We start from the raw sequence: 23,168 nt of genomic DNA, 5'->3' as shown, positions 1-23,168 counted from the left end.
TTGTTTTTCTTTTGAGGACGACAAATATAATAATTGCCACATAGAAGATTTTATATATAAATTATTGTTTCTAAGTAAACCCAACACCATATTGAAGCTACAAACCCTAGCCTAAGAGTCAATCAAAAACCTTTGACTCACTACCAAGGCATCCTATATAACCACAATGGTCTTGATACACACATTGAATTGTTAATGCGACAAACCCTAGTCTATAAGACTTGATTAAACAACTCTAACACACTATCAAAAACATTTGACATAAACATGGTGGCCCCAAAAGTTGGGAGGAATGTGAAGCCTCATGCTTCACCCAATATGTTAAACATGTTGCATTGAAATACAAAATCGTCTACATCTCGGAATGAGCATTACATCACTCACCAACCACTTAGGCATCAGAGAACTCATCTCCTTATCCACCATCCGCACACCATTGTTTCATTGGGTTTTCTTCCACTTCTTTTCCATACGAGGCTAGGCATTGGCTCCTCGATGTGGAGACTCGTCAACTATATGCATTTTTCCCACCTAAAAAAGGTTCGTGGGTCGAGGTATCATATCCACAATGAAGTTAGCTTTGTCACACCCTCTTTCGACTCCCACACACACACACCCACACGCACACACACACACACACACACACACACACACACACACACTCTCTCTCTCTCTCTCTCTCTCTCTCTCTCTCTCTCTCTCTCTCTCTCTCTCTCTCAGGTGTGGATGCCACAAGTTTTGGCCATCATCTACTTGAACTTGGAAGTCGACACCAGATGGTCATATATAATGGTTAGCCAAGTTACCGAGCTCGGAAGAGCTCACATGTTTCCCACATGGAGGAGGGGAAAGCACAATTGATTACCTAATAGGATGCCCTAAAGCTACCCACATGATTAACGCCTTCCGGGTGGCCCCATGCCCTATTGGAATTTGGTACAGATCATATCTTCCTATACTTTGAACTAAAATGTGACACCTTCGACACCACCAACTCTAGTCAACCAAACTATCACACCACAATACATTTCACACATGAGCTCTCTTACATCTACTCCCGACATGTTCAAGCCCATCTCTCCTCTCTTGATTCTTCCCTGCCTTTAGAGAAACTCACTACAAAACTCACACACATCCTTCACTCAACAACAATTAGTAGCTTCCCATACATGAAACAATCCAATCAAAGTAGAATAGGGTCTATGCCACAGAATAGGTGGTATGATGAGGATTGTAGAGACTTGTATAGACAACTTAAAGTGTTGTGACATAATGATACTATTTCCTTAGTATAGGCTCGCAAAGAGATGCACAAGATGACACATTGTAAAAGACGATCTTGGGAAGCATCTCAATATTGGGAACTCTACCACATGCTCATGAGTAGGGACTATGCCCTTGCATGGAAGATACTAGGGAACTGAGACCACAAAAACCCATCGAGGATCCCAACACTTGGCACACATATACAGAGAGACTCTACCACGTCCCGAACTGTAAAAGTTAATATGCAGAAGCTTAGATAAACCGGCTCAGTTGGATAACAACAGTAAAACAGAAATGAAGGTTTAATGGAAGCTTAAGAATACACAATACACGGGAGAGACAGAGAGAGAGAGCAGAATAGCATAAACTCAATTCGAAATAATAACACTCTATACACACAATTTTCCTACAAAACACTTTTTATACAAGTCCTTAAAAGGACTGATAGAAGTACTAATACCATGTAAAATTAATATGTGGAATCTTAAGAATACACAATACACGAGAGAGATAGAGAGAGAGAGAGCAAAACAACATAAACTCAATTTGAAATAATAACACTTTGTACACACAATTTTCCTATAAAACACTTTTTATACAAGTCCTTAAAATGACTGACAGAAGTACTAATACCATATAATAGTTAATATGTGGAAGCTTAGATAAATCTGCTCAACCGGATAACAATAGTAAAACAGAAATGAAGGTTTAATGGAAGCTTAAGAATGCACAATACACGGGAGAGAGAGAGAGAGAGAGAGTAGAATAGCATAAACTCAATTCAAAATAATAACACTTTGTACACACAATTGTCCTACAAAACACTTTTTATACAAGTCCTTAAAAGGACTGACAAAATTACTAACAAGTACTTCAATGCTCATACGAGCGACTTACACTAACTCCAAGGAATATGCCTACGTACTAGGCTAAGATTGTAGGCCTTTAACGGCCTACGAGTTACAATCCGATCTGGTTCTCCGTTTCGGATACCGATCCGGCTCCAGTTGAGGTTGTCCACTCAACACAAACCAACCACCCATTCCAACGCCTTCCACACCTTGACCTACCACGGGGACACCTTTCACAACCTCTAGGGTCACAAAGGTCATAAAAAAAATACAACATAGGAAGTCCATGGACCACACAGGATTGCGAGCCAAACACATCATATATGCTCGAGAGTGCCAAACTCCTTTTCTCACTCTAATTTTCAACCAGTCCCTTGCTGAGGGTTTTCCACCACAATGCACCATGAACACAAAGGAGGGGACCAATGGACCCAAATACATATAGGACCATTATGATAGGTCATACGCTCGCTAAATTATATGGTGTAGTAATGGAAGTAGAGCTCAATGATTATATGGAAACCTTAAGTCTTCGAGCACTTGAGCAACTATCTTTAGACGAGCCTTCTCCACTATTGACCATATCTTCACACTTAGATGCTTAATTGACTAGACGAAGGCTCGCCAGAAGAAACTATATTGTTGCTTTGTGGACTTCCACAAAGCCTTTGACATAGTTCCTAGGGAGCGATTATTTGATAGGCTTAAAATCTTGGAGATACCCAATGACATGATCTGGGCCATCATGTTCTATATGAGCAAGTGGCCTATCCGATTGCTTCACCAACACCATTGGTGTAAAACAAGGTTGCCCCCTATTACCGACTCTTTTTGGGATCTACATTGATGAGATCATTGACTTTGTTGCTTATAAGGCAGGCAATGGAACTGTAGCCATTGGGGGTACTCAAGTTAGTCTCTTACTCTATGCAAATGACATAGTTTTGCTCTCGGAGTCTGAACACGACCTACAAAACAACCTTAATGGCCTAGATGACTTTTGCACACAACGAGGATGGGTAGTGAATCTAGCAAAAACTAAAGTCATTATCTTTCATACATAATCTTGAGTTAGGAGTAAATGTCACCTAATCCTCTCTCATAACCCAATCGAGGTAGTTGGATCATATGTATATATGGGAGTCACTTGTAGTGCTCGTTCAGGTAAATTCTCAATGACCCAAGCAACCAAAGATAGGCTAACGAGAGGGTATGCATTCCTCTCACTCTTAGAGAGACAATGCAACCATGCATACTTTCAAGAGCCACAGACTAAGGGATGGCTCTTCGACTCATTAGTGATCCCTTCCCTCATGTATGCATCAGTAGTATGGGCTCCCCGTCTACCGTCTTTCATGTGGACGCAATTAGAGAGACCTTTGGTGACGATGTTATCACATTAGCTCCGATGCAAATTGACAGTACCACATGACATTATTAGAGGAGAGTTCAGTTTGCCCTCGATGTTAGTAGAAGCACTTTGTCAAGATTCGAACTCTTGACACGACCATGTTATAATCTAGTATTATGAGTTAACCAAGATATCTAGTACATAGTTATGTATGTAATTGGTCCTTATTATTTTGCTAGCATCATGTGCATAGTTGCTCCCTTGTAGTATTTACACTTGGCACATGCATGCATACCTACATGCTCTATTGTAGATTCACATGCATGCAACAAGTATGCATGCCATGTAGTATAAATAGAGGAGTTCACCTTGAAGGAATTCAAGGTGAACAACACTAGTTATGGAGTCTTTCCTTTAATACTATCTTCTTTCTTGTCCATTTGGTTATCTTCTTGCTTGTCTCTTGAGCTTATGATCCGTGACACTCTTTTCCAATTGCAGTTTTTATTCATAGGATACATGTTAATAATTCGGTAAGTAATTAAGCAAGGGTTAATAAGTACCTAATTATGTGATTAAGCTAAGCAAAAGATTATGTGATATGTGTGTGTATGTGTGTGAGAGGAAGAGAGAGAGAGAGAGACACTTATGAACAACACAAGATGGGTAACTATATTAAATTAGCATTATCATCATCAAATACAAAAATACCCACAATAAGGTATATATATATCTCATGTGCAAAGGTGCACATGTGTGAGTAGAATATAGGTACTAAGGTGTAAGTCCTATATTAAATGTACATAGGAGTGTGATCTAGAATATCCCACTTAAGTACAAGGTCATATTTAAGGCGTTATAGTCAACACTTCTAACTAGATTCTATCTAGGTAACTATGAAGTTACATGGTTGACTAACTAACTAAACTAAGTTGAGCTTGATCTCTCAACAATACATAACCAACCACAAGATAGGATATCCCGTCAAGCTTTTAAGGCATCCCAATCCCTATATGCGTCCGGAGATACTAGCTCTTGGTATAACAATGTAGTGAGTTGGTTACTTGCAAATGGCATAGACATTAATAACCTACCTCCCCTTAAGTACAACCATGGGACTGATCAAAATTTAATCTCTCATGAGGACTGTAATAAAGTAATACGCCAAGAAATATGGCAAATTTAAACCCAATATAAATGGATCACCCCACGAGAGCCACTTCCATCTAAAATATTGTACTATAAGGAACACTTCATGCACTTCTCTAAGTTAGGTTTTATTACACGACCAAAATATCTAGATACATTCTTATCAAATGCACTAAGGGTGGCCATTGGACAACTTAGGCTATCATCTCACCAACTTGAGATTGAGAATGGTCGTGCTAATAGAGTCCCTAGAGGGGAAAGACTATGTAGGTTATGTCACATAGAGATGAAGGATGAGTATCACTTTGCATGCAAGTGTCCAACTTATGCCAAGATAAGGGCAAAATACCAAGACATACTAGGACCCTCTCCCACCCTCTCCAAACTATTAGATACCTCGATATAAAGAAACTAGGCAGGTATATCTTAGAGCTAAAACAACATAGGGAGAATAAACTACAAAGTGTTAACCATAACCGTTTTAATATTCACCAACATGTAACTAATGTAAATTTTCAGGAACAAGGGGAGATGATGAATGTGGACACACCTACACCACTTGACCTCTCTCTTGATGAAGCAGAAATGCAAAGAACAACCAAACACATTCCGATGACGAGCTTCAAAGCAAATCGACGTGGAGTAGAAACAATTAAGAAGATAAGGGAATGTGAACTACGCCACCTAGAAGCTATGGTTGGGGTACCTTTTACATTGGGACCACGGGCCACATCCACACCGAAACCCTTTGACATCCCGCTTCTTTTCGAGAAACTTGGATGGAAATGAAACTAGGCCTAGTATAAAGCCGTCAAACATGTATTTTTATTAGAACTCTTTAGCTTAAGTTCTATTTTATTTATTTTTATTTTTATTTTTACTTTCAATGAATGGGTAAATACCCCAGTTTTGTTGTAAACCAATTGTCTCATCCCAATTTTGGTCTTAGAAGACGTCAATACATCTTCTCTCTCTCTCTCAAGGATGCAAGAGGATATGCAAATGTATAGTAGATCTTCTAGCGATGAAAAAGATCCGGACCAATTTGGGAAACCACTCGTACAAATGTGCAATATACAGGATTGCTTATTGCAAATGGTGTTTCCTTATGGCCCAATACTAACGGCTTTACATGTAGAAAACACAATGGAAATAGTGTGATTGACTATGTGCTACTTTCCGAAGGTATTTTGGATCGTATACATAAATTCTCACTAGGGGAATGGACACCAGAATCCGATCATAGGAATTTATGTATTGATCTCAAATGTATGCATAGGTTTGATTGCGAGAAGGTCATTGAAGATAGTAAACAAATGCACTTGAGCATGAATCTTAAGCGAGCGCCCATGTATTTGAAGATGGTTGAGGATATGTTACAAATGACAAAGACACAACATGGTGTCACACTAGAATGCAAATGGGAAGCTTTTAAGAATGTCATTCTCTCTTGTACAAACAAATGTTTTTCGACCAATTGCACATCATGGAAATGCACCAAGAAATGTAAGAAAAAATGGTTTGATAAAGAATTGTAAGGAATCGCTGCTTCGATTCTCCTTCTTCCCTCGGCCACAACCGAGTAAGCGCGAATCAATGCAGCAGAAAATAGGAAACCACAGAGAGAAACACGAATACGCAGGGATTAACGTGGAAAACCCTAAACGGGAAAAACCACGGGAGTGCAAGACTCCAAACCACCACTATACACAGAGAAGTATACAATGGCGAGCTTCAAGGCGACGACCTTGAGCTCGCTGTCCTCGCCACAGGCGGCGGAAATACAAAGAGGCGTCGTTCTCTTCCTCTCTCACGCTCTATCTCTCTCTCTTTCTCACGGCTGCTCACTCTTCACTCCTCTTGAGTGGAAAAAAAACAGAAAAATGATAAGCAAAAAAAAACTTAAAACTGTTTGCCCTAAGTCATATTTATACACATATGACTTTCGGGCTATTTACAACTATAGCCTCAAGGGCTCTTGGCAAACATATTCACAGATATGTCCCCGCATCCGGATCTCTCTCCGGGTACATTCGTCATCCGGCTCCGAAGCCGGGTCTTCATCATCCGGTTCCGAAACCGCAACCGGGCTTGTTGGCATTCATCCCCGACATCCGACCATCCCATCCGAAAGGGACCGTAATCCCAACAAACTCCCCCTTCACTTCGGCATGGGATGTCTCTCCAATCCGATCCTCTTCCGGCATGCTTCCAGCTTGTCGGGTGTGAGCACCTTGGTCAGCATATCCGACCCGTTCTCGTCCGTGTGGATCTTTGTCAGCACGAACTCCTTGTCTTCTATCCTTTCCCGGATCCAGTGATATCTTCGCTGGATGTGCTTCGTCCGGGAGTGATAGGCCGCGTTCTTCGCAAGGTGGATTGCACTCTGACTGTCGCAGTAGAGTCGGTACTCCTCCTGCCGGATACCGAGCTCTCTAATGAAGTCCTTCATCCATATTATTTCCTTGCCGGCTTCAACAGCCGCCATGTACTCCGCCTCCGTGGTTGACAACGCAACCGTCTTCTGCAGCCTCGACTGCCATGAAACGGCTCCCCCTGCATACGTCATCACATACCCTGATGTGGACCGGCTGGTATCTGCATCAGCCGACATATCCGAATCGGTGAAGCCGTCGAGTTCGGGCTTACCGGAGCCGAATCGGAGGCACACGTTTGCCGTGCCCTTCAGGTATTGGAGTATCCACTTGGCCGCGTTCCAATGCTCTTTGCCGGGATTGCTAATGTACCGGCTCACCACTCCGACTGCATATCCGATGTCCGGTCTCGTACACACCATGGCGTACATCAAGCTCCCGACGGCTGAGGCATACGACACTTTCATCATATCCTCCTTTTCAGCCTTTGTCTTGGGACTTTGCTTGCTGGACAGCTTGCAGTTTGCCGGGAGGGTCGATCCGACCGGTCTTGCTTCCGACATGTTGAACCGTTTAAGCACCTTTGTCACGTACTTCTCCTGTGACAGCCACAACTGCTTCTTGCTCCGGTCCCGGATGATGTGCATCCCTAGTATTTGTCTCGCCGGACCCAAGTCCTTCATTGAGAAGGTTCGGTGAAGAGCCTTCTTCAGCATCCGTATCTTGACCTGGTCCCGTCCGACGATCAACATGTCGTCCACGTACAGGAGGAGTATTAGAAAGTCTCCTCCTTCGAACTTCTTCACAAACACGCAGTGGTCGGACTGCGTTTTGAGATACCCTTCGTCGGTCATGAAGGAGTCGAACTTCCGGTACCATTGCCGGGGAGCCTGCTTCAGTCCGTAAAGGCTCTTCTTCAACCGGCATACCAGGTGCTCCTTCCCTTTCTTCTCGAATCCTTCCGGTTGCTGCATGTAGATCTCTTCATCGAGGTCACCGTGAAGGAATGCCGTCTTCACGTCCATCTGTTCTACCTCGAGGTCCATGCTTGCCGCTATGCTCAGCACCGTCCGGATGGAGGTCATCTTCACTACCGGGGCAAATATCTCGTCGAAGTCGACGCCCTTCTTCTGCTGAAACCCCTTCACCACGATCCTGGCTTTGTATCTCGGGGGGTTTCCGGCATCTCCCGGTTTCAGCTTGAACACCCACTTGTTTCGAAGTGCCCGCTTTCCTTTCGGCAACTCCACAAGTTCATATGTGTGGTTCTCATGCAGGGAATCCATCTCGTCCTGCATGGCACTCAACCACCTGCGGCTCTGGGTGTCGTGCTTTGCTTCTTCAAAGCTCTCCGGCTCCCCCTCGTCGGTTAGCAGCACGTGCTCTGGATCCGGAAATCTCCGGGGGGCCCTCCTCTCTCTTAGAGGATATCTCCGTTCGGGAGCTTCGGTAACCGGTTCTTCTGATTCTTCTTCTTCATCCGAATCCATTTCGGGATCGGGGCCGGTTCCGGTATCATTTTCATCTTCTTCGGCCGGTTCTGTTTCTTCACCGTCTTCGGCCGGATCCTCGAGTGCTAACCGGTCCCTTGCCGGTCGGGACTGCTCCTCATAAAGTTGATCCTCACCGGTTGACTTGGAGCTCTTCATCTTCTTCTCCGACTCCCAGTCGGCGAGTGTCTTGTTCTCCATGAAGATGATATCACGACTCCGGAATATCTTCTTGTCAACCGGGTCCCATACTCGGTAGCCGAACTCGTCATCGCCGTAACCGAGGAATATGCATGGCCGGGTCTTTGGATCTAGCTTTCCTCTCCGGTCCTTTGCCACATGCACGTATGCGAGACACCCGAACACCTTCAGATGCCGGTAGGACACTTCCTTACCGGTCCACACTTTCTGCGGCGTGTCTCCGTCCAAAGGTACTGAGGGTGATCTGTTTATCACGTATGTCGCTGTCGACATTGCCTCAGCCCAAAACCCCTTGGGTAATTTCGCATGTGCCAGCATACTCCGGACCCTCTCCATTATGGTCCGGTTCATCCTCTCGGCCAGCCCGTTCAGTTCCGGCGTCTTCGGCACAGTAAACTCGAGTCGGATTCCCTTCGAGCGACAGTACTCCTGGAACTGCCCCCGGTATTCCCCTCCGTTATCCGCTCGTATCGCTTTCAACTTCTTGCCGGATTCCCTTTCCACTCTCGCGTGGAGTTCTTTGAAGACGCACAACACTTGGTCCTTTGTCTTCAACGGTGCCGTCCACAGCTTCCGGCTGTGATCATCAATGAATGTTACGAAGTACTGGGCTCCGCCATGTGACTTCGTTTCTACCTGACACACATCAGTGTGCACCAACTCCAATGGTGCGCTACGTCTCGTCGGTGGCCTTGAGTGGAAGGAGGTTCGGTTCTGCTTACCGGCCAGGCAATCGGTGCACTTCTCCAGGTGCACATGCTTCACTGGAATAAGGTTGTCTTCTGCAAGCCTCTTCATCCCCTTCTCACTCATGTGGCACAGTCTTTTGTGCCACAGCTCACCGGCAGTGTCGGCTGCCACATTCAGCTCTTCCGGACATAACCGGGCATTCATCAGGTACAGTGTGTTGTCTTTCCGGGCCCGAGCCACTATCAGGCTCCCCTTGCTGAACTTCATTACGCCGTTCCGGATGCTACCTGTGTAGCCTTCATCGTCTAGCCTCCCGGCCGAAATCAGGTTCAATCGAACCTCCGGAACGTGTCGGACATCCTTCAGCAGCATTTTGCATCCGGTCGGGGTTGTCAACCACACGTCTCCGATGCCGGCAATCCGGCACGTACCTTCATTTCCCATTCGAACACAGCCATGCTCACCGGCTGTGTAGGATGAGAAGTATCTTCTCTCCGGGGTCAGGTGGAACGATGCTCCGGAATCGACCACCCAGGTCGTCTCATCGCCGGCAATGTTTACTTCACTTTCTTCGGTGATGAGCATGATTTCTTCCTCACTTGCCGCGAGTGCCGTTGTTCCTTTCCGGTCCTGCCCTCGCCGATCCGAACCTCTCCGGTCCGTGGCTCCCCGGTATGCACCGTTTCTCTCCGGTGACTTCTTCGAATCGGTGTCGTCGGCTCCGTTGTCTTTTCGGTAATGCCGACAATTCTTTCGGAAGTGCCCCGGCTTCCCACAGTGGAAGCATGTGGGCCTTCCTCTTGACTGCGACCGGGTCCCCGACTTCTCCCGTCTTTGTGGACTCCGGTTCCATTGTCTTCCCCGATCCGATTCGGTAAGCAGCGCCTTCGAGTCGGAGGCCGGTTCTTTATCTCTCCGACGCGCTTCTTCGTTCAAAATACTTGTCTTTACCGTTTGTAAGGACAAGTTATCTTCTGTGCAGGAGGTGCTGAGAGTCACCACCAAGTTCTCCCAGCTTTCCGGCAATGTACACATCAGGATGATGGCTTGCATTGCATCCTCCAATGGGAACTTGATCGCCGCAAGCTGATTCACGAATCCCATGAACGTGCTTACGTGTTCCACCATACTCTCGCCGTCCCGGTACTTGAGATTCACTATCTTCCTCATCAGGGAGGTCCGGTTCAACGCATTTTTCCTCTCGTAGAGGCCCGACAGCTTCCGCCACATCTCATATGCGTTGGTGTCGTTCGCCACATGTTGTAGAACGCTCACGTCGACGTATTGCCGAATGGTTGCAACGGCTTTCCGGTTCAGAAGCCTCCATTCCGACTCAAGTACCCCTTTCGGTATTTCCGACCTGTCAATCGGTTCGTACAGGTCCCGAACAATCAGAAGATCCTCCATCTTGATCTTCCAGTCGGCGTAATTCTGCGCAGTCAGCACCATCATCCCCGGCTGCCCGCTGCCGCCGCCTTCCATTTTCTGCAGCAACTCGCTCTGATACCAGTTTGTAAGCAATCGCCGCTTCGATTCTCCTTCTTCCCTCGGCCACAACCGAGTAAGCGCGAATCAATGCAGCAGAAAATAGGAAACCACAGAGAGAAACACGAATACGCAGGGATTAACGTGGAAAACCCTAAACGGGAAAAACCACGGGAGTGCAAGACTCCAAACCACCACTATACACAGAGAAGTATACAATGGCGAGCTGCAAGGCGACGACCTTGAGCTCGCTGTCCTCGCCACAGGCGGCGGAAATACAAAGAGGCGTCGTTCTCTTCCTCTCTCACGCTCTATCTCTCTCTCTTTCTCACGGCTGCTCACTCTTCACTCCTCTTGAGTGGAAAAAAAACAGAAAAATGATAAGCAAAAAAAAACTTAAAACTGTTTGCCCTAAGTCATATTTATACACATATGACTTTCGGGCTATTTACAACTATAGCCTCAAGGGCTCTTGGCAAACATATTCACAGATATGTCCCCGCATCCGGATCTCTCTCCGGGTACATTCGTCATCCGGCTCCGAAGCCGGGTCTTCATCATCCGGTTCCGAAACCGCAACCGGGCTTGTCGGCATTCATCCCCGACATCCGACCATCCCATCCGAAAGGGACCGTAATCCCAACAAATGTTTTTCGACCAATTGCACATCATGGAAATGCACCAAGAAATGTAAGAAAAAATGGTTTGATAAAGAATGTCATGAAGGTCGAAAGTGCCTTATGGTTTTGGATGTAGTTAAGGATAAAGAAAATTACCAAAAGCATTTGCATGACTATAAAAGGCTTATTCAAAGAAAGAGACGAATATGGGAAGTTACTTAACAACTTCTCCAAACGCAAGAGAAAGCACATGCATGTGCTAAATTTTGGGGAAATCTAAAGGGGAAACGTGTTGAGAGTTATGGTATGGTGACTTAACTCTTCATGACTTGTCTATGCATTGTAAGAATTTATATGACTTATGTCTTGCCGGAAAGATGATGTGTTATGGTTCTCTTTCACATATGTCTCCCTTCTTTACAATTGAAGTTATATGCATAGGACTTAAGAAATTGGCCTCTCGAAAGGCAAGCGATCTTCAATGTATAAAAGCTGAAATGCTCAAATGGACGGGAAATGAAGCACATATATGGATATGCAATATGTTTAATGATGCATTGCAACATGGTATGCCATATGATTGGACTACAAATTGGATCAAACCTTTACATAAAGGCGGAGATGTAAATAATGTAAACAACTATCGAACCATTATGGTTGGCTCATTAATGACAAAATTATTTGGATGTATAATGGAATCAAAGATAAGTGTATGGGTAGAAAAAAATGGTAAGAGAGCTTATGGACAAGTTGGTTTTCAAAAACACCATAGCACCATTGATCATCTTGTCACTCTTCGAGTATTAATGGAGGAAAGTCACCTTAGAGGAAAAGGTTTATATTGTTGCTTTGTAGACTTCAAGAAAGCTTTTGATATGGTACCTCGTGAGCATCTTTGGAGGTAGATGGAAGAACTTGAGGTGCCAAGTGAATATATGCTTGCAATTTCCTGAATATATGAGAAGGTTATATGTTGTGTGCATATGAGAGATAGCACTATTGGTGTTAAGCAAGGATGCCCACTCTCACCAACATTATTTGGTCTATGCATTGATGAATTAGAAGAAATGGTTATCAAGTTTGTAAAGGAAGAATGTGTTGAAGAAGTTGCCACTGGGAATGTTGTGATTATGCTTTTGTTATATGCGGATGATGTAGTGCTTTTTGCAAATACTTTAAGAGATGCACAAAAGCTTATGAAGGCATTGGAATTTTTTTGCATGCATACTAGATTAAGTGTCAATAGCTCTAAAACAAAGATTATGGTTGTGAAGAGTCAAAAAAGAGATAAACCATGCATTATGTACAACAATGAGCCACTTGAATGTGTGGAAAGCTTCAAATATCTTGGCCTTGAAGTTCCTTCAAATCATAAATGGAATGAATGTGCTACATGCCGCTTAGAGGCGGGTAAGCGAGCATATTATGCATTTGAGAACACATGCAATCTTGGAGATATTAAGTGTTGGGTCCTTAAGAAATATATTTTTGACACTTTGGTGACCCCAATTCTTCTCTATGGGGTGGAAGTATGGGGCGGTAGCATCCCTAAGTCTATGTGGAAAGAGTTTGAAAATGTCCAAAAAAATTTCTTACAAAGTTTCTACAAGTTAAGAAACAAACACCCTACACCCTCCTACTTGAGACGGGATCACTTCCCATTGAAATCATGGCCATGGAAAGGGTTGTTGAATACATGCTTAAGGTTCAAAAAAGCCCCTCACATCGACTTCCTAGAATTGCATGGGAAGCAAGCAAAAAGATCCAAAAGAGGCATAAAAGCAAAATTTTGTGTTGCGGTTGGATGCAAGATTTAGAAAAATGGTTTGGTAGATGGGATGCAAGACACTTGCTTCATGATGCGTCACTAGACTCCTTTGTAAATGAGGCATTTTTGCAACGCCAATGTATCATGGCATAGGACAAATGTGGTGGCTCACGCTTCACACATTATACTACAAATGTTGCACCTAACTACAAAACCATATTCTTCGCGGAACAGGGAAGCCGTACACATCGATACATGTTAGAGCCCATCCCGATATCTGCCATTCGAACCATTGCTTCCATGCGACTTAGCTCGCACGCATTGAGATGTGAGACGGGGCGTTGGGGCACAAGTGATGAGAGTGGCCGACTATGCACACTTTGCCCTAAACAAGTTTGAGAGTCTGAGTATCACACTTTGATACAATGCTCTGCCTTTGATCATATTCGACCATGCTTTCCGCATCTCTTCGATCGAGCCCAATCCTTGCACGAATTTCTCTCACAATCACGATGTGCACTCTCGATTGCAACATTCATTGGTAAAGTTCTTGAACATCGAGAGTCGCTACTCACCTTCACACATCACGTGAAATGTAATATTTTTGGTCTCATAGGTCATATTTGACCTCCGAAGACGATAATATAATCTCTCTCTCTCTCTCTCTCTCTCTCTCTCTCTCTCTCTTTTGACTCTTGGCATGGCCCTTCACACATACCTCTCATGTTCAAGATTGTGAGCTCTTGATCGCACTGTTGAGCAGGAAGGCTTTATTTGAACACATCCAAAACTTGCTTGCCGAACGCACGCAAAGGAGAAGGTTTGCATTCCATGGTGATAGACAAGAGTTAAGACCCTCAAGAGGGTTATTTCTGGGAATTTCATAAAATCATGAAGTAAGGGTATTATTCATGTCAATTTCCAAAACCTCCAAGAACGAGCCATGGATGCTGTCCTTCCGCAGGTTTAGCCTTTAGGCCCAGAATGTAGAATGCACAGGATGGAGCTTCACCATGGAAGGAGAAAAGAACAGAACATTCTCAGTGGAGAAGCTCATCATTTTGTGAGCTTATTGAGGTCTTGCGCCAAGAGAAAGGACCTATCCACTGGAACTAAGCTTCATGCTGATGTCTTTCAACGAGGGTTACTTGACCTAGACTTCCCTTATCTAGGAAACTCTCTGATCACTATGTATGCTAAATGTGGATCTCTTGCTAAAGCAAAGCATGTCCTTTTGGATCTTCGATCTCGCAACATTGTCTCTTGGAATGCATTGATGTCAGGATATGTCCGACAAGGTCTCACTGAAGAAACTTTCGCCTGTTTCAATCAAATGCAAAGAGATGGCATCGCTCCAGATGTGATCACTTTCACTTACATCTTGAATGCTTGTGACACTCTTGAGAGGGGCAAACAAATTCACGACAAAATTGATGCTAGAAACTTGTTAGGGAAAGATGCTATTCTCGGTACCGCATTGGTGGATATGTATATTAGACATGGTGAGTTGGGAAAAGCACAAGAGGTTCTTGAGAAACTCCCTGTTCGGGATATAGTCATGTGGTCTACATTAATGTCTGGATATGTTCGTCACGGACAAGGTGAGACTGCCTTGAATTGCTTCGAAAGGATGCAACATGAGGGTCTCTCTCCTAACAATATCATCTTGACTTTTGCCTTGAAGGCTTGTGGCATTGCAAAGGCGATTGACAAAGGTAAAGAAATACATGATGACATTGTCTCAAATGGATTACTGGAAAATGACATTGTTCTCGGAACTGCATTGGTGGATATGTATTGTAGATGTGGTGCACTTGTAAAAGCACAAGAAATACTCAATGGATTTCTTGTCCGGGATATCGTCCTTTGGAACACATTAATCTCTGAATATGTCAAGAACGGGCAAGTTGAAGATGTATTTAGATCTTACGAACGGATGCAAAATGAAGGTTTATGTCCAGACACAATCACTTTAGCTCGCATCTTGAAGGCATGTGGCATCAAAGGAGAATTGGAAAGGGGCAAATATGTTCATAGTGTGATTTATAGTATGGGTTTTCTAGGGAAAGGGGCTACTATACTGGGATCTGCATTGGTTGATATGTATGGAAAATGTGCTGCTGTAATGTTAGCACAACAAGTGTTTGATGAACTTCCCTTCAGAGATGTAGTATCTTGGTCCGCACTAATCTCTGGATATGTTCAACAAGGCCAATGTGAGGATTCATTGAAATGTTTTGAACAAATGGAAAAGGAGTCTCTATGTCCGAATGAGATCACTTTCACTTGCATCTTGAAGGCTTGTGGAAGCATAGGAGCAATCAACAAGGGAAGAGAAATCCATGGAAAGATGGTCACTAAGGGGTTACTAGGAAAAGATAATGCACTTGGCAATGCTTTGGTTGATATGTATGCTATATGTGGCGATTTATTAGAAGCAAAGCAGGTGTTTGATGAGCTTCTTATTCGAGATGCTGTTGCATGGTCTGCTTTAATCGCAGGATACACCCGAAAAGGTCATGTTGAAGAAGTTTTAAACTGTTTTGAAGATATGAAAAGTGAGGGTTGGTCTCCAGATTTGATAACTTTCGTTTGCATTTTGAAGGCTTGTGCTAGCATTGGACTTGTTGGCAAGGGAAAAGAGATTCACTATGAGATTTCCAGGAAGGGACTGCATAGAAAAGACATCGTGCTAGACACTGCCATTGTGGATATGTATGCCAAATGTGGTATGCCGGAGAGAGCATTGAGATTACACATTGATCTTCCTCATCGAGATGTATTCTCTTGGTCATCACTAATCTCTGGATATGCGCAGCATGGCATGGATCAAAAGGCAATAGTTTGTTTGGAAGAGATGCAATATGAGGGTCTCTCAAAGAATCCGGTCGCCTATCTTGGTGTATTGAATGCACTTTGCCACTCTGGTCTCGTGGATCAGGCTCAAATGCTTTTTGCGAAAATGGTGAAGGAATATGGCATTATACCAGAACTAGAGCACTACATTTGCATCGTTGATCTTTTTGGTCGTGCCGGACAAATTGAAAAAGCAATTGCTGTGATTAAGGAGATGCCATTTTCTGAGTGTCCAGCAGTTTGGGGTTCTTTACTGGGTGCATGTCAGAAATGGGGGAATGTGAACCTTGGGAGGTTGGCCTTCAAAAACATACTACAACTAAACATTTACAATGATGCAGCTTATATCAGTATGGGTAGTATATATGCAGTCACCAATATGTTAGAGAATGTGAAAACTATCAAGGACATGAGAGCAAAGCTATATCTATAATGACAATGCAGCATTGAAGCAATGACTGTAAAACATTGTCGACACTTCGCACACTGGTACATGCTTTGGAGTATGAAGCTTTGATAAAAATCGATGTGAAAAATCTCAAGGACATGAGAGCAAGGGTATTCTATAATGAAAATGCAACATTGAGGCAGATTAAGAAACATGCTCAACAATTTTCTCACCGGTACATGCTTTGGAGTATGAAACTTCGATAAAAATTGATGCAACCATTGGTTTCAATGTTGTGGAAATCCAACTTGAATTATACCACTGCATTGTTTTCGCTATAGCAGTGCGTAAACATTGAAATGGGAAGGTCCAATCATATGATGCAAACATGCATTTCAATACTTTGGGAACATAATTGGGAGAAAATGCCTCTTCATTGTTGTGACCCATGGGATCTCAAACAAGACAACAGATGTGGTGTGGCAGAGGGTATCAAACTCAGAATAGTATGGGAAGCTGAAAACGGTCGTCGATCATGAGTAACAATCGGCAAACGGTTTGAACCAAACCGTGAAACCGCAGTTTAACGGTTTAACCGGTTCAGGTTTATTTTTATTTAAAATTTAAAATTTAAAATTTTAAAAAATTGTTTTTAAACAATCTTTTCATTTTCATGCCTTATTCTCACATTTTGGAAAAATTTTAAAATATATATAATGAAAATTTTAAAATGTGACTTTTGACCTAAGCCAAAAACTGAAACTGAACCACGAAATCGTGGCTTTACCGGTTTAATGGCTTAACGGTTTGGAAAAAAGTTTAATGGTTTCGTGGTTCGGGTCAGTTCAAGTTTCAGAAATTGTAAACGGTTCGGTTTCAAACCGGTTGGGTTTTGGCCCTCTTGAATCAAACCGAACTGAACCGTTGCCGACTGTTATATGACTAAGGTTCGCAAGTCATGATAGTTGTCTCTTGCACAAGCAACTAGTCTGTTGTGTACAAGTGGGGAATGGTTTGCACACATTTTGGGTACATTTTATCTTAGACTATAACTTATTTGATATAAGAATTAGATGCTTCTCCATAAGTGAGATGTTCTCTCTTTATCCAAGTGTGGCTGCAAACTGACACATTATTCTTGAGATGGTATTAAGCCATTAGTGATTATCTATCTAATCATATCCTGACAACACTTTAAAACTTTATGGAATTGTAAAATCTGGATGGAGCATGTTTGGAAGCAATGGCTTGATTCCCATACAAATGAGTGACGGCAGCCTTGAACTATAAAACAATTTTTAAGTAAACTATGGAAGTTGGAACCACTTTTTAAGGATCTAATTCACTGCACATGATTGATGTAAACAGTTTGCAACTTTTTGATAGATTGGCAAAAGCACTAGACCATACAAATGAGCATGTACAGCCTTCAACTACTAAAAGTATTTTAAATGAACTATAAAATCATTTTTTAAAGGATCTAACTTGCTTAAAATGACAATGCATTCCGAGTGTTACAAACGTAGATCGCCATGGTTGTATGCCATTCAAACAAACAATCTAGGGGATACATAATAAAGGCTTTCTACCCCCCATCTTAAAAGGGAGAAATTTCAATCACGCAACACAACCATACACACCATGGAATAAAGAGCACATTGAATATATCCATGGCTAAGGATGTCACTCCATTATTCCAGATAACAAGAAATGAGTTAACTCTCATATGTGACTATAATTACTGATTTCCATCAACCGTAGTCACAAAAACGACAAGATAAATGCTGTGTATTCCAAGCCCTGGTTTCCTTTCACGTTCAAATATCCAAAGAAATTCAAAGAGCTCAACTTATGAATGCGCAAAAAGAATTGAGATTTACTCCCAAAATGTATAATCGTTGCCTCAATTGATGATAAGTCCAAACTGTAGTAAATTTGCGAATTTTGGTAATATGCAACAATGGCTTCAGTTGTTTTTCTCTTCCAGCTTCATCGGTTTCACTGTTTTTCTAGATGCCAGTGAAGAACCTATCAGCCTCCTCTCTGATGGTTTACCCTTCTTTGATGTGTTCGATAAACTTGAAACTCCATTGTCCGCAAGCTTCCTCGACTCTGGTGCTCGTTTTCTCCTATATGTTGGTTTTGGCTTTTTATGATTTGATTGTGGCTCATCCACTCTATTGGCATCTACATGATCATTTGGTTTTACTTTTCTTTTTGCGATGGCTGATCTTCTTATCCTTCCTGGATATGGCCCTTCATTCGCATCATCTACATCGGTTTCATTATCTGAAGATAGGGACTCAACATGAAGACGTGTATTGAGGGGATCATCTTTTCCACAAATTGCTTGCCTTTTATGAAATATCTCATTCTTTAACCTCTTAGATTTGGCTGTAGGCATCTCTACATCCTTGACGATTTCACACACAGGCATTGTTCTTTCGGAGTGCAGAAGCTCATAATCAACTTCAAGATCTTGGACCAAAACCCGATCGCCTATCTCAAGAACCGTCATATCTACAACTATTTTTGGAGGAACTTCAGAGGCCTTGCAATTATAGACAACATACTTTGCAAGCCTCTTCAGCGTTCCACCTGCGGGGGGGTAAAGCATACTGAGTATTAACTACTAGTTAAGATACATTTTTTCTTAAACCAAAAACATAATCATGCAAAGAAGAAAACAAGATCCCCACAAGAGTATCGAAAATGAGTTGATATACCCTTTTCTAAGCCAGGACAAGTGTCAAGGCCAATATACTCTAGAGGAACCCCAAGCTTTAATGTCCGGTCGGGATTTGCTCGGATAAACTGAATGTTGAGGATGTTAGTTTTCCCCTCGCCATAATTCAACTGCAGGGATCGATTAATCAAAGATCGAATCAACACAACAACATTGCATAGCTATATAGAGTCACACAGTGTCCAGGTAAAAGGAACCCTTTCACTCATCGCAATGCTGATCAGATATTTCCAATTTCCAATTGCAAACATTCAAAAACTAATCCAAAATGATCGTATAAAAATTTGACTAAAGTTCCGGATCATTTTCTGGTGTTCTCTCATTGTTTTCCTATTATTCTCATGCATGAAAAGGAACCTTTGCCAATTGGTAAAGGAAAATTCTTGGAGCAGGAAAAAAGATCTTCTCATCCATTAAATTTCTCGCCTAATTAAATTCAACGGAATAAACACAACATTTCTGCTTAATGCCTAAAACTGTGTAAATGTCTATGTATTATATACTCACATTACGAGGTAGGACTTGAAGGCTTTCTTTGATCTCCTCCGACTCAGGATGGCGATAAATGTTCATATCGAAGACGCGAGAAATGAAGTCTCGCTTTCCAAGGAACTTAAGGATAGCCGCCACAGGCTCCGCATCAAGCGAAAGGAAAACATTCCTGGATTCATTCTTAGAAGACCTTCCTGTGCTTCCATGATCATTACTGTCATCATTGACAAGAACTGCAGGGACCCGTCCCTGTTCCCGGACCCGAGAAACACAACGAGATCTCCGGCTCCTTAAATATGCCCGGAGAACCTTTGGCACAGTAAAAGAAGAAGAATCTGATTCTTCCTCTTCCTCTTCTTCTTCTCCTCCTCCTTCTTCATTAATGGTTCCCTGTAATAGGTAGGAGTCTTTTCGACGCCAGCTATGGCTTCTTTCTTCTTCTTCGTCTTCGTCTTCCAATTCTTCTTCTTTATGGGTGTGCTGGGCCTGGAGGATCCTTGAAGAGCAGATGCGTCGATGAGGGAAGAGGAGTGCAGAGAAGAGCCTCCTTGCTAGCATGGCGGTGTATGGTCTGAGAGGCCAGGAACAGGGGAGGGGGTTTAAGGAGATGGGGCTATGGTTCTTCTTCTCATGTCTTTGCTGCTTCTTCTTCTTCTTACATTTCTAGTCTTCTTCTTCTTCTTCTTCTCATTTTTACATTTCTATTCTTTTTCTTCTTCTTCTTCTTCTTCTTCTTCTTCTATTTTTGTCTATGTTTGTATTCAAGCAAGATAGACAATCCAAAAACCTCAGCTACCTCTAACTAGTTCTTCGCTGCGAAGTGAGGTGGCAGAGCCATCACTATTTGGCGACCTAATCAAATCCTCTCGGGTGCTCTAATACTAGATTGCCATATACATCTAATAATCGCTCTTCTAGGGATAACATGCCCTCATACACCATGGTTGTGAGAACTGTTGAATCAACTCTCCTTCCCGCTTGCATATTTGTTTGGGATACCCCACTGAGATCCATCGAACAAAGAACTTGTTGCTTGGGCTCCAATTATACCACATCCCCCAATATCTCAGACAATCAAGCACCGCCTGATATCATGGGGTGGGTAGAGCTCTAACACCCTGAACGAAAACCCATTTAAAAGGTGACAATAGACTCATAGCTAATGATGCCTGAATAAGCGATGTCATGGCCCAAATGGTTGTATCAACTATGCATGTAATGAACCTGGTTTATCATCTTCCGCAATCATTTGTCAAGAAAAAAATTGTACCATTTGAAACATGTCTTCGTTTTAAAGCCATTGCCAAAGGCAACCCACTGACCATCGTATACCAAAGAAACATCTTTGCACGAAATGGAAGATGAGAATGCCATCCTGCATCGTAAACTTGAAACCACCATTTTATCCATCGGGTAATGTGCCATGTATTGTTTTAAAGCCATTGCCAAAGGCAACCTCCTGATCGTCGCACACCAAAGAAACACATTTTCATGAAATGGAATATGAGAATGCCATCCGACATCCAAAACTTGAAACCACCATTTACACATTGAATAATGTGCCATACATCCAAAACCTTCTCAAGCTCTATCTTCAACCAACTTATGATATGCATCATTAATGTGCATCACAAATATCGATTTTTCACTACTGAATGACCAATCTTTCCAATGTTCCTCAAACACCAACTTTGGAATTGGGGATTCTAGAATAGGCAATGCCAAGATTGATTGTCAAATATAACTATATCCATGTAGTTTATGAAACCTACTTCACACTATCCAAAAGGTCATCATTTGCCCATGTATGCTAAAATAACATCTTCCATAGTTACCAACCCAACTGTTGCCATTCGACTAAACTTTGACTTGAGATTTTCTTTTCCATCCCAATGTAAATTTCTCGAGGTTGACATCTTTTCTATTGCCAAGGAATTACTATCTTTTCTACACTCAAGGGCTTTCTAGTTGAACAATTTCAAGCATTGTTGTTGCCAAGAGAGCACCAATTGTTGAACCATAATAAATTTTGAACATTTAAATGCCCACATAATATTAACAACATGCCACCACGAAGCTCAGATTCATGTTTTTCCATGGTATATACTCACCTTTTGCCCAAAATGACAACTTATTTCTACCCAAGGTTAAGTGCCCATATTGTGTATACCTTTTAAGAGGTTTAATATTGGAGAAACCATATGATCTCCTAAATGTAGTAAGGTTGTTGTCACATCAAAGTGCATACTACACGAACAGGTTTGCAAGAGATTTGAACCAAAGAACACATGATGTTGGCGAAAAGGTTCCTACAATGGCTGTTGAGCGGACAAGCTGATCCAGATCGGCTGAATAAGCCAAGACCCGGATCGATGAGCTGGAATGCAAGTTCGATTCAGCCACCTTGGGTGCTTCATCAAGGAAGAGGGTTAGATCATTGCACAAGGGCGCCGGGACGAGAGGATGTTTATCCTCGACACCAATAACATTGGCACCACTCTATTCGCCAAAGGACAAAAAGTTGAGTCGGATATCGACTTATGGCACAAGCGGATCGGTCACGGTCATGTCAACTACCAAAGGCTTCTGGATTTGCAGTCAAAACAAGTAGTATTCGGCTTGCCAAGATTTAGTGGTCGGAACTCCTTCATCAACGACTATAGCCAACACACATGGATCTACCTCATCGTAAAGAAGAATGAAGTCTTCGACAATTTTCGGAACCTTCAAAGTTTCGTCGAAAGGGAAATCGAGAAGAAGATAAAGTGCTCGCAGTCAGATGGCGAAAAATAATACTTTTCTAGCCAATTCATTTGTTATTTACAGTAGAAGGGAATTCGGAGAGAATTCAGCTTCAAATATACGCCGGAATAAAACGGCGTAGCCGAAAGGAAGAATTGTCCAATTGTGGAAGCGGCATGGGCAATGATGGAGGAGAAGAGCATGCCCAAATTCTATTGGGCCGAGGCAATCTGGACGACCGTTTACATCCAAAATCGGATCGGGGAGAAGGTGTCAGCATAGAGTTGTATTTCAGGCGGAAGCCAAACTTAAGACACCTTAGGGTATTTGGTAGCATTGGCTATGTGCATGTACCGGATGAGAAGCGGAAAAAGCTGGACCCGAAGTTTGAGAAGTGTATTCTAGTCAACTACTCACACGAACAGAAGGGGTATAAGTGTTATAATCCTCGCACCAAAGAAGTTTGAGTACATTGAGATGTCGAATTTGACTAGTTAGCATCATGGTACTCCTTACCGACTCCAACTCCAACACTTGACCACACCGAACACACGATTACTTAGGATGAGGCCAATGAGCCCAAAATGATCTGGGCAAAAGAGGAAGAAGAGTTCGGCACTCTAAAAAAGAGTCTGATTTCATTCCGACTAAGTGGGTTGAATGAAAGACTAAGTCAGAATGACCAGCCGGATGAAGAA

At 42.8% G+C, this 23,168-nt stretch overlaps 2 protein-coding genes across 2 annotated transcripts; one reads left to right on the top strand and one right to left on the bottom strand.

Annotated features, from left to right (window-relative positions):
• The first annotated feature begins 14,246 nt into the window (after nt 1–14,246).
• Nucleotides 14,247–16,535, top strand: LOC147853206 (pentatricopeptide repeat-containing protein At4g21300-like). The gene has a single exon (XM_087332845.1). The coding sequence runs from the start codon at nt 14,247–14,249 to the stop codon at nt 16,533–16,535; it is 2,289 nt and encodes a 762-aa protein (XP_087188971.1).
• Nucleotides 16,536–18,262: 1,727 nt separating this feature from the next.
• On the bottom strand, nt 18,263–20,361 carry LOC147853205 (uncharacterized). Its single transcript, XM_087333631.1, has 3 exons — nt 19,744–20,361; nt 19,217–19,346; nt 18,263–19,088 (listed from the first exon to the last, which is right to left on the bottom strand). Exons 1-3 carry the CDS (start codon nt 20,284–20,286, stop codon nt 18,457–18,459), a joined length of 1,305 nt encoding a protein of 434 aa, XP_087189757.1. The 5' UTR covers nt 20,287–20,361; the 3' UTR covers nt 18,263–18,456.
• Between the last annotated feature and the right edge of the window lie 2,807 nt (nt 20,362–23,168).

Source organism: Azolla caroliniana, unplaced genomic scaffold (genome assembly GCF_043228905.1).
Source record: "Azolla caroliniana isolate FFs.n. ecotype wild unplaced genomic scaffold, voAzoCaro1.0.p SCAF_17, whole genome shotgun sequence".
NCBI lineage: Eukaryota > Viridiplantae > Streptophyta > Polypodiopsida > Salviniales > Salviniaceae > Azolla > Azolla caroliniana.
This window is presented reverse-complemented; position numbering and strand designations above follow the sequence as displayed.

Excerpts from the sequence above, each read along its gene's own strand:
- LOC147853206 (XM_087332845.1), top strand. The coding sequence starts at position 14,247 with ATGGAGCTTCACCATGGAAGGAGAAAAGAACAGAACATTCTCAGTGGA.
- LOC147853205 (XM_087333631.1), bottom strand. The coding sequence starts at position 20,286 with ATGCTAGCAAGGAGGCTCTTCTCTGCACTCCTCTTCCCTCATCGACGC. Across the intron at positions 19,347-19,743 it reads TTCAAGTCCTACCTCGTAAT|TTGAATTATGGCGAGGGGAA; the intron begins GTGAGTATATAA and ends CGATCCCTGCAG. Across the intron at positions 19,089-19,216 it reads TTGTCCTGGCTTAGAAAAGG|GTGGAACGCTGAAGAGGCTT; the intron begins GTATATCAACTC and ends ACCCCCCCGCAG.